General features: G+C 39.7%; 1 protein-coding gene across 1 annotated transcript in view; it reads right to left on the bottom strand.

The window, feature by feature from the left end:
• Positions 1-18,783, bottom strand: part of RNASET2 (ribonuclease T2) — a 29,395-nt gene extending 10,612 nt beyond the window's left edge. Inside the window, exons 1-6 of the mRNA XM_067293498.1 lie at positions 18,636-18,783; positions 14,037-14,141; positions 11,493-11,559; positions 4,710-4,765; positions 3,718-3,775; positions 2,711-2,781 (exon numbers count right to left, since the gene is read on the bottom strand). Coding sequence (XP_067149599.1) covers positions 2,711-2,781; positions 3,718-3,775; positions 4,710-4,765; positions 11,493-11,559; positions 14,037-14,125 — 341 coding nt within the window. The 5' untranslated portion in view covers positions 14,126-14,141; positions 18,636-18,783. The remainder of the gene's footprint in view (positions 1-2,710; positions 2,782-3,717; positions 3,776-4,709; positions 4,766-11,492; positions 11,560-14,036; positions 14,142-18,635) is intronic.
• Positions 18,784-19,267: the final 484 nt, after the last annotated feature.

Here is a 19,267-nt window from a genome sequence, read left to right as displayed (position 1 = left end):
TCCTTGTAGGACACAAGTACATTGGCAGGCACACAGGAGTGGGGCTTACTGTATTCAATTGGGTTCTACTGTGTAATTTGTCTAGCTCTGTCATTTTCTCTATAGCACTGTTAAGGATAAATGCTACGCTTGCACTGCTCAAGGCTGAGTTCTACAAATGAAGTCTTAAGGGGCTGCAAAAACACAAAGGAATGAAACTGGTACAGTTCAGCCCTGCGGAAAGGAAGCTGAAACTCAAAGATATTTTGCTTCCTGTTGTGTAGAGCAAGGACTGAGTTTCCCCAAGCATTAAGTCATGCAGATGCGGCAGACAAAGTCGGAAGCATGCTAGGTGGGTCTGAGGATTGTAGAAACCACCCAGCTTGAAAACTGGCTTATTATTAGGGTAGGAAGAAAGATCTGTAAACCTACAGCAGTGCTACCCACAAAAATGCAGAGGATTAGGGACACCCAGCTGTCCTATAAGCTAAAGTCTGAGGATTCCTTCCACTAGATCACACATGTAAGCTGATCCTGAAGGGAGTTCTCTTGGTCTGAAATTTTGATATGGTCCAAAAGATTATTAATCTAAAACTTCTTTAAAAGGGATGCTTTCAGTTTATAAATCTTGAGATATAACCCTTATCCTGTATTAATGCATTCTATCCTGTACAACTCAAACTCCTGGGTGGCAATTGTCACAGTCTGTACGTTAACATGGTGAACGGAGACACGCAATTATTTTTACAGAGGCACCCACAGCCATCCTAAAATCCCCAGAAAGTATTCCTCAGCTCACCCATTGAGCCAGGATTACAGTCAGAGGTAAATCCAGGAAGAAAGATACTATGTAATTATAACAGTCTTTGAAAAACCCTGATGTGATATGCTGTGATATTCAGCATCCATTTTGCTTGACACTGCTTATGCTCTTTATCTAATTAACATGTCTTTAGTCTACAACAATGAAAATCTTATCAACTAGTTCCACTTACAGATTCTTATCTCTGTCACACTGGAATTTTAAAATAAAAAAGATATTTTTTTAAACTTAGAATTAAATAGCGTATTTTTAACTGAAATAAGAAGTACAACAGGATTTTATTGGCTTTAAGTTGGCTCAAGAGTTTTCATTTACAGAATCTGCAATTAGGGCTGCCAATTACAGTGCACTTTTCACCTTACTAAAAGGGACTGAATTACTTTGTCAATCAAAGTATTAGTTACAGTGTTATAATCTGCTTTGTATTGCTTTTATACTAATGATATTTCCAGGTATTGAAATAAATGTTGTTAGCTAGCCTTGAACTGAAAGGAAAAAGAGTTCGATTATATTTGCTCACATCTGCCTCCTACCAAAATATCTCCATTAGTAAAACACAGAGTGCTATGCACATATTTCATATGAAATCACTTGTTTTCATGAACAGGTGGTCACAGCATGGTCAGTGCTAGTTCTAGGAGACACTTTTCTTATTCTAATTCCAGGAACAGTTTAAATTAGCGCAGACTGGTGCTACCACTGAAAGAGGCAGTCATGCTCTCCCTGGCACAGTGCAAGAATAAAGGAGTGGCGGGAGAAGTACCTGAAAGTGCTTTTGACAGGATTACAGGTTTAGGCTGTCATAAGGCACTTGTGGAACCAGTTTAAGACTGAGGACTGGGACCTTTTGTAGAGTGAGGACAAGACTAAAAGAGACAGCCATTCCCTTCAAGGTTTTTCCCAGTGATACAGGGAGGAAATAGTCATCCAAAGGAAAGCTCCCCAGGCACTGAATTAACTGAATAGCTGGGATAGTTTTAGATGATACTGCCCCTAGCTATGCACTCTGCTTATTATCTGATGTTACTGCTTTCACAGCAGATCTGGAAGAACAAATTGCATACCCATACCTTGGCTGATGCCAGCTCACAAGGCAGCAAATTAACTTGAACTGCCACTTCTTTTAGTTTAAAATAATGCACTAAAACCGAAGCCTGTGCAAACACAAATAATACCCACGACTCACTTCTCTTCAGTCCAAGTGTCCAACTGTTCAAAAAGACAAAGAAGCTTGGAGAAGGAAAACAGTACTGTTGTCAGGAGAGATCAAAATCTCCTTCTCCCTTCTCACGAGCCTGGCAAGCTGATCTCTAGGCAAATGCCCACTTGATCTGCGTTTAGGCTACTAGAAAAATAAATAATAAGAGAGAAGCCTGCAGAAAAGTAGCCAGGACCATCCAATCCATCTTATTTTTCCATTCCCTCCTTTGCGAGGAAGCCCAAAAGAAAAGTTTCCAAAGGCCAGCAGCACAATGAAGCTGGGTAAAGAGACCAAAAAGCTGTTCCTGCAGCTAGTTGCGACATCCCAGCAGTGCTTCTGCCATTCAGATTTAAATATGTCAACAGCAGCTGCTTCTTCTCCCTGGGGGCAAGGAGAACACATTCTCTCCCTCTCTCCAAGTTCCACTTCTCAAAAAGCTCTGCAATAACCCCCTCTTTAACAGCTGCTTTTTGCAAGCGTTCTAGCAAGAAAAGAGTTTTTTTGTTTTTTTGGGTTTTTTTGTTTTGTTTTGTTTTTTAAATAAGACTGAGAAGTCAAGAGGTACTGCTTTCAGTGGTGTCCAGGAGGCTGCTTCTCAGGCATATGCTCCTCTCTGGACACAGTGTACACATTCCACCTGAAGAACTCCCAACTCATATATACTTTTTGTAAAACAATATCCAAAATACTGTGTTGTCTGAACTCACCAGAACTGGGTGCGATTCAGAGATGAATGAAGCACATCAGGCCAATAGTGTCTCATGTCTGACAGAAGATCCTAAAAATAACAAAGATAATGAAAAGCACCTGCAGAGCTCAAAAGCTATTTCTTACACAATTGACATAAATTGATACATTTTCTAAAACAGAAGCCTCATCTTTAAGCATCCCTGACAAACATTTACTGGCAGAAAAAGGAAAGATGCCCTTTTCCCACAATATTCTGAAAATGGCGTTGTTGGAGGTGATAGGTAGGTGCAAATACCTAAATATCTGAAACAATGTATTAAAATACTGATCCCCTGCCTCCTTCAACTGTCCTGCAGAAATTGTGCAATCATGGAGCTTTTCACATTTGTAGGCTCAACTCTCACATCTCTGTTTATAAAACAGCTGAATAAAATATAAAATAAAAAGGAAGAATTCTACAAGACGACAATGCACTGCAGTTTTCGCTCCTCCTCTCTTTCTTATCTGTGCCTATGCTTGGAGATATTGGAGAGGACTTTCATTTCTCTTAGCAGCCCCAGCAGAAGAAAAGGGCTTAAAACAGCTGATGCTCAGTAACAGCCCTGGAAGAAGACACATACAAAATGTACTCTGAACTATGTCCTATTTTATGAGTTCTGGCTTTCCAGCAGAAAATGATTTGCAAAGAACATGAATTAACTGTAATCTCTTTTTCACAGGTACTTGTTATCACTGGAGATCCACAGTCTATGTTCTCTAGACTTTTTCTGCAGAAAGTAGCTGAACGTGTCAAACCACACATCTACAAAATCAAGTACGAAGGGCTGCTGATCATCATAGGCACTGCAGGCTTCAAGTAATACCAGAAGCACACACTGAATGTTTGGAGTCTTTAAAAGAACATAGCTGTCAGTAAACTGCTTTAAGAGTGATACATTATGAGTTACAGATTTTGCATACAGGATGTGCAAAAGTAATTGCACTCAGCCCTACTCGGTATGAGTGTTTTGATTTAAATAAATACCTTAATCTCAGTGACATTGAAGTGCCATGTCCTATTACATTCTTCAGCTTTATTAGGCCTAGGAAAGAAAAAAAAAAAAAAAGTGAAAAAAAGATGTCTCACAAATCACTAATGGTAGGTGACAATGTATCATTAGCCTATATTTTAAACATGCAGGATTATAACTGGGAATTTGATTAAAAAAAAATGCAAGAAATCTATCAGCATTCACAGTGTTTTATGAGTAAAAATTCAAGACATTAATCACAGCCAGAACGTTCCCCAAAAAACAGAGGCTTTGTTAGGCCCTCCAATCACTCACCTCCTGTGTAAAGGACATACAGGGGAGAGTAATGATATGGAGGGGTCTTGCACATAACGTCACTAGTGAAGCTGACCTCCCCAAATACTGTGCCATGTGACGACTCTGCAAGTCTCACCTAAACACCACTGAAATCTAGCTGTAATGCTGCTCATCCTTCCAGGGCACAGAGGTCACCAACCTCCTCTACTGAGTTTTTTCCCTTATTTGTCATTATGAAAACCTTCAGACTGCTGCCACTCATATCAGCTCCTGCAAGCTGATTTCTTGGAAGCAAATACATTTTTCCTATGCCTTTACAATATCTGTGCTGAGTTAAGACTCTGAAAGCCACAGGCAGTCATGAGACACTAACAAGTTCTGTGTACTCAGGGAGAGAAAGAAAGAGGGGAAAACATACTTCCCTTTTTGTTTGACAACATCAGTGATTTTATGAAGAGATGGGTAAGTAAATTGCTTATGTGGCAATAGGATTTTAGGAGCTCAGTGAGTCATGAGATATGCAGGAATGTATTTCAGTTTTATAACAAAACATAAGTTTTTGATTTCCAACAAAATGAGGGCTTTTGTTTCAAGCAATCACAAGATAAAACAGATTGATTGAGCCCTCAACAGAAAAAGCATTAAATATCCTGGTGCAAAACTTCATTTTTTTTTCCCAAGTTGAAATAAAAGCACTCTATGATCATACCATAGTCCATGGATTGTCCAGTACTCTGGAGGGTCTTGACAATCATTAGCACTCATCTGTAGAAAACAAGAACACAGAATATTTGTTGTGTGTGTTCAGGGACAATGGTTTAATGAGAAAATAAGAGCTCAAGGTACCAGTGAAAAAATGAGAGCTCTGACTTGTCCCAGAATTGGTGAACTCCAGTTACCTGAAGCTGCCATGGATTAACCCATTCACTTGAGATCAACTGGCTCTAAAGTTTTGAAGTACATCAAGTGAATACCAGAAAACATCCTGAGTGAGCAGGGTAAAAATAAGACAAAGGACAGGTTCTGAGTTCATAAAAGATAGCCCGATCCATAATACACAAATGGATTTAAATCTACATTTATCTTGCGATATTCTGCCTGCCAGTGTTCAGTATTTTTCTCAGCATCAGACTTTTCCAAGGAGTCCGGAGCTATCAAAATCAATGTATTTTAATGTGTCAAGAAACTGTAATATTAGTCAAGCACACAACCATCTGTAAAAGTCCAGGAGTATTTTGTTATTGTATTATAAAGGGAAAGAATTACAGAAGGAAAAAAACAAGATGAGATAGGTACCACAGTACGTATCAAATAGGTTGCTTACTTCAAGCAAAGTGGTTAGAATGCATTTTTAAAGATTTTGACTTTAGGAAGGAGGGAAGAGAGCAAGGAGAAAAGAATACATACACTCCCACCAAAAAAAGCCCCCATATAAAACTTCTGATAATGCGGGAAAAGTAGCCTACACATCAACTGTTTTTTAGATTAGATTACATATCCCTGACTACACAAAAGAAATTTTATGCTCACATATCACAGAATACCATTACTGTTTTTTCCCCCGATTATTCTGCTTAGTAATTATGGCTTTTTAAAATCAATATTTTATCCATTAAATAACAGCCTCCTCAGGCCTTCTTTCCCCAAAACACCAGCTTTTCTTTTCAGCTCTGCATTTTACATCCTGTCTTAACTATGTCATTATGCATTTTAGCAAGGTCAGAGCGTAGAGAAGAGCAGAGAGAGACCTGTAATCTCACTAATTGCCTTTCACATGCCACAGGCCAGTGGCAGCAAAACCGCCAACTCTGCAAAGCCTGTCTCGTTCTGTGCCCTTTTCCTTCCTCTCCCCTCTTGCCACCAATGCGCTCCAGTAAAGAGAAGCAATTAAACCCAGCACCAGCTTCATTCCTGAAAGGTTTCCAGCAAACACGCACAGCAAGAATCTTAACAACTTTGCTCCTGTCATGACACTAGCTTTGAGGAGCTGCAAGAGTTATCTAGGTCAAGCTACAACACACTAATAGCCAGTGACTTGCTCATCATCCCCTGAGCTACAGCCTGACAGCTAACCGCCTTGGTCTACCGAGGGTGGGAACAAGCACAGTGTCATTATGCTCCTTATGCCACCTTAAACACAATTCTCAGACAAGCTACGGCAAACCCCACAGCATTTGAAACTTGAGGCAGCTGCTACTACTAGGGTTCAGGTTGAGACCCAGGATCTGTTTTGGTTCTAATTGGAAACAGCATACTTTGCAGCCAGAATGAAAGCTAAATTATGAAAATGTGGTCAGACTGCCAATGTCTTAATTTAAAACCTCCCCAAAGAATAGATAAGGCCCTCAGCTGACTCAGAAAAACTCAAGGGCATGTGTGGTATAGACTTAAAAACTATTGCCCTGAAATGCACAGGCAAGCGAAGAAACAAGCACTGCCACAATCCTGCCAACGCTGGAAAGACACTAAAAACCTCTGGCTTGTTTTCAGGCTTTGTATAAGTCTCCTCAAGTCACTTGACACACAAACAGACTGAAAGCACAAGAACTGAACAAAGACCTAGTATCCTTTCACCTCTGCCTCTGTGGGATGCCAGGCACCAATTCCCCCTATCATGGCACTAAAGCAATTGGCAGTTTCTTCTACACATTTCATCCTCTTCCCTCTACGACACCGTATGCTGGCTAATGGTTAGATCAACACAGCCTACACCACACTAGGTCACTCTTGGCATTCTGTGGCCAGCTGCACTCATCCTCCTTTCAAACTTTAGCACTAGTGTTTTTCCAATGTTCTTTTTAAATCAATATTGTAAAATGAGCAAACACCAATCTGGCAAGCTGGGTAGCCCTGCTATTTCTGCAAACACACTCACGTAATCACTGAAGGATTACTGCAACCTCAGGCAACTGTTGACTTGAAATGGAGTTATAAATGTGTATTTTAAAGCAGGCATTGGGCCTCGGAGATTCTTCCCTATTTGGGTTACTTTGAACAAAAGGAATATTGTTTTCTCCCATTTTAAAGCAATATGATAATCAGACCAATCCAAACGAATTGCATATGATCTATAACGCTGAGAAAAGCACCAGTGGGCCCTGACAGCACCTACCTACTACGCTGAGAGAAAATGCTGCAGCTGGGAGGTGAGTCTGCTTGTAACAGCAGGACCTTGGCTGCACAGCTGCTGCCAGAAGCTTGGCAGCTCCTTTCGCTTCTCAAATGCTAACAGCGAAACTGCACCAAGGTATCACAGAAGTAGAGCTGCGCAAGTTCTGAATTCCTCGGTATGGCAGCCTGTCAGTAGGAGAGGGTAGTGGTACTGGATCATACACAGATATCCAAAGAAGTTTAAATAAAATGTCAGCTTCTGGGAGGTGAGATTTAATCCTGCTTTGCCTTTCCGCCACCTTGTTTAAGTAGGTTAGCTGTTTAATTAAGAACAAATTTAAGTGCTATTTTGTAACAAAACATTGCAATTGCTATGAAAAATTCTTTCTTTTGAAGCTGAAAAGCAGAGATTCCCCTCTTCAATTCCCCTCTCCTGAATATTCTGTAGTTCTTCCCTCTCCTCCACAACTCTCCCTTGGGTTGAAACTAATCACTGACTGAATGGCTCGAATTTAGAAAAAAAACGCTGGAAAAATTCTGGAAAGATGGAAATTAAACAAATTCATTTTTTGTTGAACACTTTTCTCTAGCGCAAGCTGATAAGCTAAAACCTTTCATGTGTTTGTCATGACAGAAAACAACAAAGACCCACAAAAGTTTCTAAAAAGAGAGATTATTCATAAGGAAGTTGGTTTCATTAGACCACAGACTATAAAACTGGAGATAGGATATTCACACTAGATAATTCACACCGGAACTAGAAATTAGCTCTTTGTCTTTACTAAATAACATGGTTTCTTATGGGAACTAGGTTTAAAAGGACTTTCTTGCTTCATGCTGATAGAGTCCCCTCAGCACAGTCTTCCAGCAAACAAGGGTTTGATGGGAATAATTATAAGGATAACAGACATGACACATTGTCTCTCATTTAATGAGAGGTTAAAGAAGAGACTAAGAGTTATCTTAGGAGTTATATTAGCACTTAGGAAGAAGTTTTTTCTTTCATTGCAAAGTAGTGTATGTCAAGAGCTGGGCTTACTTAGAAATAGCTGGCTTTGTATACAACTAAGAAAGCAATAAAGGTATCCTATTATCTAATATAAGAAACTTTTTGATCATATGTTAGATGAGAGTATTGTACTGCCCTCACCTTAGTCCCTTTAATTCTTTCTGTATTATGTGACTACTTCTATTTTTATCAAACAAAGCAGTGTTTCTATTCTTCCTTTAAGACTTTACTATGAAACTATTACCCAAGCCTGAAAATAGGAGAATCCTTGATCTCATTAAAAAAAATAAAAAATAAAATAAAATAATCTGCAGGCTAACACTATATCCAAACTTGAACACGGGCTGTTCTGCTCACCAGGCTATTCTGTTGTCCTTTCTTTGATTCTTCCATTTGATCAGCATCTATGTGCAGTACAAAGCAGACCACAGCATGGCTTACAACCCATTTCTTTATCATCCTTCCTATTCTCACAAGAGCAGGAACTGAATAGCCTACACACTTGCATCTGATTTTCCCCATTTCACACACCTACTGTATTCCTGCAAGAAGCACCTACAGAAGTTTTTCTCTTTTTACAATCTCCAAGACACAAAAGCTGCAATAATAAATTTTTCCCTTTTTTGGTTCTTGAATTAAAGATCTTCACAACTCCAAGAGAAAAAAAAGTCCCTCTTCTTGCCCTTGAGTTGTTACTATTTCCATCTAACAGGATTCACATTCATTTGCGACCAGAAAGTCCAAGTCTGTCCCTGGCAAAGCATTTTTCATTTCTATCAGATGTGAAATTGTTAGGGAAAGCAGACAGGTTGAGGCAACTCTATCCACCTACCTCATGTAAAGAGTTATCATTCATACAAAAACTCCACAATGGCCAACTAATGGGACAATAACAAAAAAATTAATCACATGAAGTTTAATAAATTGCACTACAGGCACAATTTATTATGGGGTTGTTAAAGTCATCCAAGCTCAATTCTTGGATCTCAAATGTCTTTTACAATGACATAGTCACTTTAGTTCACTTATAAGTTACTGGAATTTATAATTACTTATATGATGAGGAAGAGCATCTCTCTCCCTCCTTTACTCTTTTACTGTAGTAGCCAGTAGTTTAAGTCCTGGAATTACCGCCTTCATGACTCTCACTAGTTAACCAAGTTTTATTTTAATAGGTTAGTTTAGAAGATATGATTATAAAACATATACTTTCCAGTTTAACTGTGCAGAACACAGTAGGTAATTAAAAAAACAAACAGCTGAACACAATTACTTACAGCTTAAAGTACAGGAAGAGCTTATAGATGTATATTCTCAAATTTCTGGCACGTGAACTGTGTCTTCTAATTTTAAAAAATGAAGTTACGTTTCTTTTCCTGTGAAAGCCTGAAAATCTTTTCCCACATACAGATATCCAAAACAGGTCGAAATTAAGATGTAGGTCATCCACACACCTATCAAGAGCACAGCATGCAGCAAACTGCCCAGTATATAATCAGATTCCTTTATACAGGAAGTATAAACACTAATAAGTACTTGCATAAAACAGTTTATGAAAGCATGGTTTTGTAGTTTCCTTCACCCAGCTATTTTTCCGTTCAATGTGGTCAGCAGTTTTAAACTGAAGAATGATGCTTGAAGTATTTTCTCATTGAAATAAAATAGCAATCATATATAAATCATACACGAATACACTGACGATGCAGAAGAATCTACATTAAAAAAAAAAAAAGCCCATAGCCGAATTTGGGAACTCCTCTTAAGTTAATATACAATGTTAACAAATAGAAAGCTGGTACAGGAGTAGAGCTGAACAGTCAGTTTCTTTGTGTGACTCAGTGATGTGAAATAGTACAAAAAGTCACTTAACATGATATTAATTTCTGTTTTTCTCCACTCATTTGGAATGTTTCTGTCCATCTTCTACTACAGAATATCAAAAGGAATTAACATAAAGTGTAAGAAAATCTACATTTTTTGATACTTGATATGTTCACTCATGCACTCCAGTGTCTTCACTTTAGGGTCATAAAGGTTATTTGTCCATTTATCAACAGCACCACCCTAGAATTAAGAGTAGTAGCCAGCACTAACATATCACAGGAAAAAGGGTTTTTTTGATAGTTTGCCTTTTTTATTCATGTAAGCAGGGGTTTGCCACCACTTTTGACTCTGAATGCCCAATTATGCTAGGCAAAACAAATTTCAAAACACCAACAACTCTGTCAGTCTGTAACAGTGATGTTTGCTCAACACAAAATCAGACACAAAGTGCATCAAATCTCCCTTCCTCCCCCTCAAAAACAAAACATAAAGCCAGAACAGGGGCTGCTCCTTGGCCTCAGTTAGTCATTCACCTCTGAGTTTGTTCTTCAACACACCCCCCACACGTTTAGCCAATGTAAAGCACACCTACTTCGCCACAAAAATTGTTAGCAATATGTAAGTTTTGCCACTACTGCTTTTATACATAGTTCCAGAAAAAGGAATCAGAAATAAAGAAGTACCTGTGGCACAAAAGTAAGACTCTAATATTATAAATAGATAAATAACCCTAAATGTCCCAGAAGTGGGATCTTTTGGCTCCAGACAGCAAGCATTTGCCCAAGACTGAAGTTTCTCTTTATTACCCACAGGATCCTTCATCTTTGTGTCAGTAAATCCGATCACATTTTCCTTTTTAAGGTACAGCCTATTTTTAACTAGCTGGTTTCAAGTATTCAAGGCTTTCAAGTATTTCCTGAATAAGAAAAAAGTTCTACTTATCAGATGGTAATAGGTATCTATTAGCAAAAGGAACATAAGAATTGCATCTCTTAGCTGTGCTTGACAGTACGTTGAGTTCATTTTTGTTCCCCCCCAGATACAGAAGTGCTCAAAGACACCTGCCAGAACAACTTCAGATCTCTTTTTTTCCTGATTAGATCCATATTTGATAAGTTATCATTAAAATTCTGGAGCCAACATTACATAGCTAAACCTAATTGTGCACCAGACTGTTCATCTACTAGTCTGCTGTCTTCAGTCAGACAAGGCACACAAGTCTCCCTGCACTGTCTGGCCAAAGTCTAGGTCTAAGGAGACATCAAAAGAACATATAACAAGCAATTAAGGCTTATTATACAGTATGGCCTGCATTGACTACTATACCAATAACATGCCACAACCCTGTGTTGTTTATCGCTACTCTAGAGTGCGGGGAAAGTTGCATAAAGTTGGACCAAGATCAACCAATGCCTTTATAAAGATATAAGGGTGTAAGCAGTATTAAACACCTAACGGGCTTTGTTCATTCTGTTTTCAAACATATATTGTCCAATTTCCAAAGCTCCCTTTGTCAGGATAAAGGAAAATGAAAGACAAAAATCTCACCTTACAAACAGTCACTGGCCAATGATGAGCAAGATACAGCTTTTCCCAGGTATGGGGGTGACTGTCACTGGAGAAAGAAAAATAAATCTATTTTTCTCGAGCATTTCAAAAAGAATGCCACCTCCAGCTAGCAGCACAATGCTTACTTCTATAACACATTGATTTTAGAGTTGGTTACTGTTTATAGTTTCTATTGCAGTATTTGAGAATTATAAATACAGCAGGAACAAGCAACATATTTAGAAACTTGCAAATATCCCCTTATTGTTAGACAAATTTCCCTTCTAGCATCCTATCTCCATATGTTTGCTGCGTCTTAAAATATGGAAAAAGTATTGTTCTGTTTTATATTTCGGAGAGTGTTTACTGGCAAGCTCTTACAACAATAAAAAAAGACGTCTTTGTTTAGTATGTCAAGAATCTTTTAATTCTGCTTGATGAGTATATCAGCTGAAAAGAAAGTATATAGCGTTCTTGGAACTGTAACTGCTCCAAAACAGAGACTTCAAACAAGCAAAAGCAATGTAGTTGACACTGCAGGAGGTGCAGTTTGATCAGACTAGTGTCAACAGACTTTCAGGCTAAAAAAATTAAAGAAAGTAAAATGCAGGGCACTAAGCAAACAAACCTCAGCAAATGCTTAGTTTATGATTTCACAGATATTTACCGCAAACTGCATTCTTAAACACTTAAAGTAAATAATTTTTAAATATTTAATAATCAAAATGTGACACAGTCTTATGGTTATCTAAAAAAGAGCTAAAGAAGCAATACCCTGTATTTTACAAAAACATAGGTGTTTCAAAGCCTCTTAGAATAAAGATGTGTATAATTCACAGAGGCACCACTACCATCTTATTATTATGCAGGGCAAAAAGCTTAAAAATTTTGTTTAAGTTTGGGAATCCTAAATCACGTCTTTGGCATTTCTGCAGAGGCATCTTTGTTTTCCAACAGTTCTGAGCAGTCCTAATCTGGATATACTAGAAGTGGAGAAAAAAACCCTGTTGCTTCATAAAGTACAATACACATACTAAGCTAGTAAGCAACCACATTAAGTAATTAAATAGAACTGCAAGTTTAACCTAATCAACAAGAACAAAACTGGAACTTGCTCAAGCCAACAGCACTATGTACAGAATTGTCAGGAAGCTACTACATGTCCTTTTAGTACCTAGCAGAGGTTTAATAATAAATAAATAAATAAATAAATAAATAAAAGCACTCACACAATCATCTGAGAAAGCTAATTATCCCTCAACTTCAGGTAGAAATAGTCTCAAGTTACATCACATTTCAGTCTTTTCTCTGGCTTTGCTAGTTTGTGATGGCCACGTTGTCTCTTAACCACTCGCATTTATCTGTGTTTTTAAAATAATTTAGCTGAACATGTCTGGAACAAATCAGGCACAGCCACAACGAAAACCATTAGCACTTCTAACTGATCTTTACTGTTGCTGTGAAAATCTGAATAGAAGAATTCCATAATATTATATAGCAGTTGATTTCCTTGCTTAAAAAATGTCCTTGATTTAAAAAAAAAAAAAAAAAAAAAATCAAATTTTCCTAGGACACACTTTATTGGCTAAAGATAGAACAGAAAAAGGATTTAGGTTACCAGAAGAAAGAAAGTTTTAGGGTCTTAAGCTCGTAACCATAATCCAAGGAAAGTCATGTTGAACACCTGTCCAGCTTCAGGGATATCTCCCTTTTTTTGACCTGAGAGTTATCCTGCCCTGTGCAGTTTAGCACTGTGCATCTAATTAGAGCAGCCTCTGCAGCAAGATGGCTAGGCCATAGCCAAAGTCCTGGGGATCCAAAAAACTTCAACATAGCGTCCAAATCACCAAAAGGTTGCATTTCACCCATTACACAAAGTTCAGCACTGATCTGAGCACCCTTAGCTATTTTCTTGCCAAAGCATGGAAAGAAGAAATGTTTATCTCCTAATCTAAGCATTCAGCAAGAAAGGCTGGGATGTGGAGCCTAGCTTGCCCCATGGCCCAGGCACATTCAAGCCCACATCTTGCCAAGCGCAGCAACTACCAAAAAGCTGCCCACTACTGATCCAGCCATAGTTGGGATGCTGTAGAGAAAGGAATGTAAAATTAAAGGTACTGAGAAAACAGCAAGCAAAGAGAGCGTAACAGCGTACAGCATAACAGTTCACACGATTCATGCCAGAGGGGTGATTCCAGGTTTCTATCATTTCTCTCTGAATTATTTCTGACTTTTGTCCAGTTACTATGTCATGAGACTGAATGATCCATCTAAAGCAAGACCATAAAATTTGTAAATTCCACAAATAAATTAGGTTTCCCTCTTTTTTCATGCCTTTTCTTAGGCATGAACACCTCCTCTCCTCCTCCAGCAATGTAGGTGCATCATTTTACCAGTCCCTAAGGAAAGGATAACACACAAAAAATAGAACATAATATAGCAAGAATTACCCTGATCAAAAATTCAACTACAATGCAAAAATCTGTGCTCTGCATTTAAGAGGTAACCAAGATGCCAGAGACTTCTTTTGAACTCCTAACTTACCTTAGAAGGAATTTATCTGAAGTAGAGCCACAACACAACGCCATGGAAAAACAACCCAGAATCCAATAGTGCAGCTTAGCAGGCTTCATTTTGTTAATCAAGGACCTGTAAAGAGGTGTTAAAAAACAAAAACAAAGAAACCTGTTAGTTATCCAACATACTAAACTGCAGATTTAAAAAACAGAAAAGGACCTCAAGCCTCTCAGAAACAACAGGCACTATCAACTCTACGGTAGATTTAAAACCATGAATTAAATGAGGATCTCTTCCAATGCTGTGCCTCATTTGTGACTTACATATTTATTTTCATACTCTCCAATAAATAGCGATACATACATTTTCTATGTAACCATACTTTATGTAGTACAACACTCCACTTTGTGGTCAGCTCAAGTGCCCAAAGTGATTCACTAAAAAAACTTTTAATTTAACTTTGAATATTCATCTTGGATTCACCAAGGTTGATATCAGAAACTCATTGGAACAGAAGTATCATGTCTATGGATGCAATTCTCTATAAATTTAAGTCAACTCCCAGACTGAGGTCAAAAAAATTGCTGCTAGAAACAGATTAATTTCTGTTCTTGTCCTACACCCTTACAAAAACATGGGCCTGGCTGGCACACCTAATACTTTGTGAACCCGAGAAGTCAAGCGAAGGAAAAACAGATCAACTTCACTTTAACCAACAGCACTTTCACTTGGCACAGGTCAAAACCCAACCCCCTCCTGTGCAGACATACCGCAGCACTTCAGAGGTTACTTCCTAGATGCCAGAAATAGAAGTGCACGCACGCACGTGTTTACATATAATTGTTTATGCCTCACCAAATCTTCTTTCCAGCTTTCCCATTTTGAGAGAGATGACAAGAAAGCCTCGTAAAATGCAACGCAAGAAGACGGACTGTGTGCAAGTTGTGCCCCAAACACCTTTCACCTCCAAAAGCTACCCAACCTCTTAAGACTGCTGGCTACATGAGTGATGTCCCTTTTTCCATGCAGGTTTATAAATTAACCCTATCTTATAATAGCCAAATAAAGCCTGTACTGACACCAATAAAGGCCTTCCTGATTCAGCCATAAAGGCTAACTTTACCAAATTCGGTGTGATTCTGATACACAGCTCATTAAAAGCAGGAGTCCCTTTTCCACGCTATCAGGCGGCTTCAGGCCAGGTTTCCATGCCCTCTCCGAGAATGCTCTACCCCTGCAGTTCTGCGCGTGTAGCAGAGCTCCCTAACTACAGGAGGATGCCGAGGGCAAACCCCCAGCTTTCAAAATGTGTCAAAACTCAAATAGTGGTGAGGGGTTTGGGACTTAACAACTGTAATAGCTAACTTGCTAGACTTAATACAATCTTTTGATAAATTGTGCAGGAACTACAGCCATTACCTATTCATCTGTTTCATGTTTATGTCTACACAATTTGTAACATATATTATCAAGCAAAACAACTTGGCCTACTATAAGATCTAATATTACTAGATAAGTCTTAGTTGATAACTTCTCATTTTGTGATCTACTTTCTTCAAAAAGCTCTGAAGAATTTCCACTAAGCATGCAAGGCAACCACAAAAATTTCAAATAATTCAAAGCATGCTATTTTGTATACAAAACTGATCAATAATATAAAACTAATCCTTAGCAAAGATAGATAAAGACATGCATCTTATACTGAAGAAGTTGTTATATTCCCACAACGTACAAAACCTCACAACTAACTGCATGGTATTCAACTTCCCTCGGCATTCTGCATTTAAAGTGATGTTGAGCCTCATCACTTGAGCAGTAGGGATTAACAAAGTGATACTGAGCTGTACAGATCCTGTTTATGATTTCATCAACTGTTGTTTTCAACTGATAACCAATCAAGCAGAACTTTTTATTTCTGCATGACATTTTATCTACCCAAGATAAAATGTGCAGAGATGTAAGGAGTCTTTACGTAAGATTCTGTCCTATCTTCAAAAAGTACACTTCTTCAGACGGCAGAAAGCATCACTTAAATGACCATAAGTCCTAAAGACTTAAGAAGAGAAGTCATCAAAAAGGCTACATTGTAGAAGGGTCTAGAAAAACCTCTTAAGGAAGTAGGCTACAGAAGGAAGATAAACCAGCAAGCATTACAGCATTTCTTTTGCAAACTGGTGCGACTTAAGATGGCAGGCATGAAGAAACAGGATTTTATCAGAGGCCGAGTTGCAAAAAAAGGTAAAAGCAATTATCTCCTTGTCTCATTGGACTCCTCTTTTTGGTCAGATTTCAAATAGTGACCACAAAAAGAAAAGAGGGGGCTTCAAAATGCTGTTATCAGATCAATAAAATGTACCGTTTTATTTTGCATATTACCCTGCCTCCTGAAACTGGACAAAAGGGACAGCGAGCAGATCTGGCATTCCCTGACCTGTAACTCTCACATGACACTAAATGACTTTTTTCTGCTGATATGTAATACATAAACTCCCTCTAAAGTTTTAGCTAGGAAGACTCTAGTGGAAGCCCTGGAGCAAACAACACAGTTACCATGACATACTGCTTGAGGTACCTAAATTAACCTTTACCAGCGTGTGAAATTGATGGTGGTAAGGGGAAAGTACCCCAATCCCAGCTGAGAGCCACCCAAATGATGCACTTCCAAAGAAATACACATGCAAATTAAAACCGCATTAACAACTAAATGTATGAAGCACATTCATCTTTTAATTAAAAACCACTGCTTTTGTTTCCTAAAAATACGTTGGATTAGTAATTCTTATGAATGCCAGATAAAGAGACAGATTAACAAATCTTAGACAAGGTCTACTTTAAAAAGAAGAAACAGGGGGTTCCTATTACTGAAAGTTAGTTACAAGAAAGTCCTAACATTCCAAAAGACTTTGTAATTAAGAGAATTTACAACTGAGAAAGAAACACTCATATATTAAAATAATTGAAAAATGATGTAAAATAAAAATGATAAAATCATTATTATCATTTGAATCCATAGTTTCCTAACTCATTTTAACTCCAAATAAAATTCCAAAGAATAAGAACAGCTTCAGGATGATTCTTGGTGTGTTATACCTAGATGGCAATGCACAGCAGTTTTGTGTGTGTCAGTAAAATCAAGTCAGGGCAAGCTCATTCTGAACTGAACTAACACGGTTCAACGCTGATACCAAAATTCCCTGCCCAGACTGATAAAGGGCTGTGGAGAACGTGCTCTTGTAATAAATGGCGATGAAATCTTTATTTAACAGATTTACTATTGTTTGAATTCTAATAAGCTATCTTGAGTGGAATGTCAACATAGCACAAGCTTTTTTGGATGCTAGCAGTTAATCGCCTTTTTTTCTTCCTTCCTGTAATTTCTTTTTTGCTTTTAATGACTAGCTTGACTAATAAAACTCAAATTTATAATTTCCTCATTTACAATTTAGTTTGGGAGTATAGATTTGGAGAACAGACAAAAGGCTGCAGAAGACCAGTTCAGTAATTGTGAGAAGTCTTATACCGTTAACAGCATATTGCAATGCAGTTAAATGTCTTCAACAACGCTTAGAGAGGAAAAGTATAACAGGCAATTAGGTTGGCATCTAAACGCCCAAAAATGAACACATAGGTTCTGGTGCCATCTTCAATAAGGCAGCACACACTACCTCCACCACCACAAGTTACAAAGCCAAGTTAAAAACTCCGTGTCAGAAGTATTAATTTAGCTTTTAACAACGCTCTTTGCTCTAGCAACTTTAACCGCTGTAGCCCAATCTAGGCTAACCGCTCTTTCCAAGCCGGGGTGCTATTTAAATAACTAGAGAAAGTGTTTTAAGTTTTTTCAGACGCAACTCTCCTCGGCAGTCGCTGGTTTTTAGCAGAAGTTTCTCATGAATTTTCCTCGCAAACTACAAATCAAAGTCGAACTCGTGTAAGAGTGGTTTTGGCACACGTCTGGCACAAGCTGATGTGTTCAGCTCTTGCACCGACTTCCTGGGGAACTGTTGAGTAAGGCTGTACCTTGCGGTCCTCATAAACTAACTGACTGACTGCTCCACCTTTAGCACAGAGTTGTAAGGTTTTCCTTTGCTGACACTGCAAAGGGCTCATTCCAGAGCGATAATCACCACATTTTATTACAAAGATGTTTTTGTAAATTGCAGAAATGCAGCGCAGCAGAGAACACCCCGAAGAGGAACGAGATCAAGCGGCAGAAAGACACCAAAATCGATGTCTTTGTGACTGTCAAGTTTACTAAGGAGAAAGCAATTTTTTCCAGCTCTGGGAGATACAACTTCCTTGAAAAGTGAGGGCGCAAAAACATTACGCAGAGCCGGAGGCAGGCAACGCACCGAAACGCAGCTCTGCTGCTGCCCTGACTTTTGATCGGTGCCAGGGGTGACATGAGAAATAAAACGTGTCCCGATGCGAGCCCTCGCCGCCTTCAGCCCCGCTCCTGCAGCCCCGCAGCGGCGCGGCCAGCAGGCGCCCCGAGGGCAGCGGGCCGGCAGGCGGCAAGGGGCGCAGCAAGGAAGCGCCAGCTCCGGCGGCCGCAGCTTTGCGCCGCCGGCTCCGCTCCGCCCGGGCCCCGCACCAGCTCTCCCCGCGCACCCCGGCGCGCTTTACCTTCCCCGCCAGCTCCCGCGGGCCTCGGCTGGCGGCTCCGCAGGACGCGCGGACCCGAGCGGCGCCTCACCGGGCCGGGCAGGGCCGGGCCTGCTCGGGCCGGGGCACGGGGCACGGAGCGTCCCGGGCGCGCTCGGCCCCGCCGCCTTCCGCCGCCCGCCTCGGGGGCGGCCCGGGGCGGAGCAGCGCCGCGGCCCCGCCGCTTCCGCCGGCGCCGCGCGGGACGGGGCGCAGCGCCGCTGCTCTTGTCTCCGCAGCATGCCCCTGCGGCTGCGCCCCCGGCTCCCGCCTCACCGCGGCAGCGAGAGGGCGGCCGCGCCCGTGTGCCTGGGGCTGCTGCTCCTTTTTAAGACTTTTTTTCCATGAATCCCTATTCTTGCCCCACATTTCATCCGGTGCCTTTTAGGAGGTGTGAAGCCAGCTTGAGTTTTTGGATCTCCTCCTCTTTTTAATGTGTGTAGAATGTTCTCGCACCATTTATATGCATGGCTTTGCTCATCTTAATGTTTTGATTAGTTCTTAGTTAGCATACTCTGTATTTTAATTATTTTGATCTCATATTAAAAATCCATGTAACACCCAGGTCTGTGGGAATGCAGTGAGGATACTCCATATTTTTAATGTTTAAATAG

Source organism: Apteryx mantelli, chromosome 3 (genome assembly GCF_036417845.1).
Source record: "Apteryx mantelli isolate bAptMan1 chromosome 3, bAptMan1.hap1, whole genome shotgun sequence".
NCBI lineage: Eukaryota > Metazoa > Chordata > Aves > Apterygiformes > Apterygidae > Apteryx > Apteryx mantelli.
The sequence above is the reverse complement of the archived record's forward strand: the minus strand, read 5'-3'. Positions and strand labels throughout refer to the sequence as shown.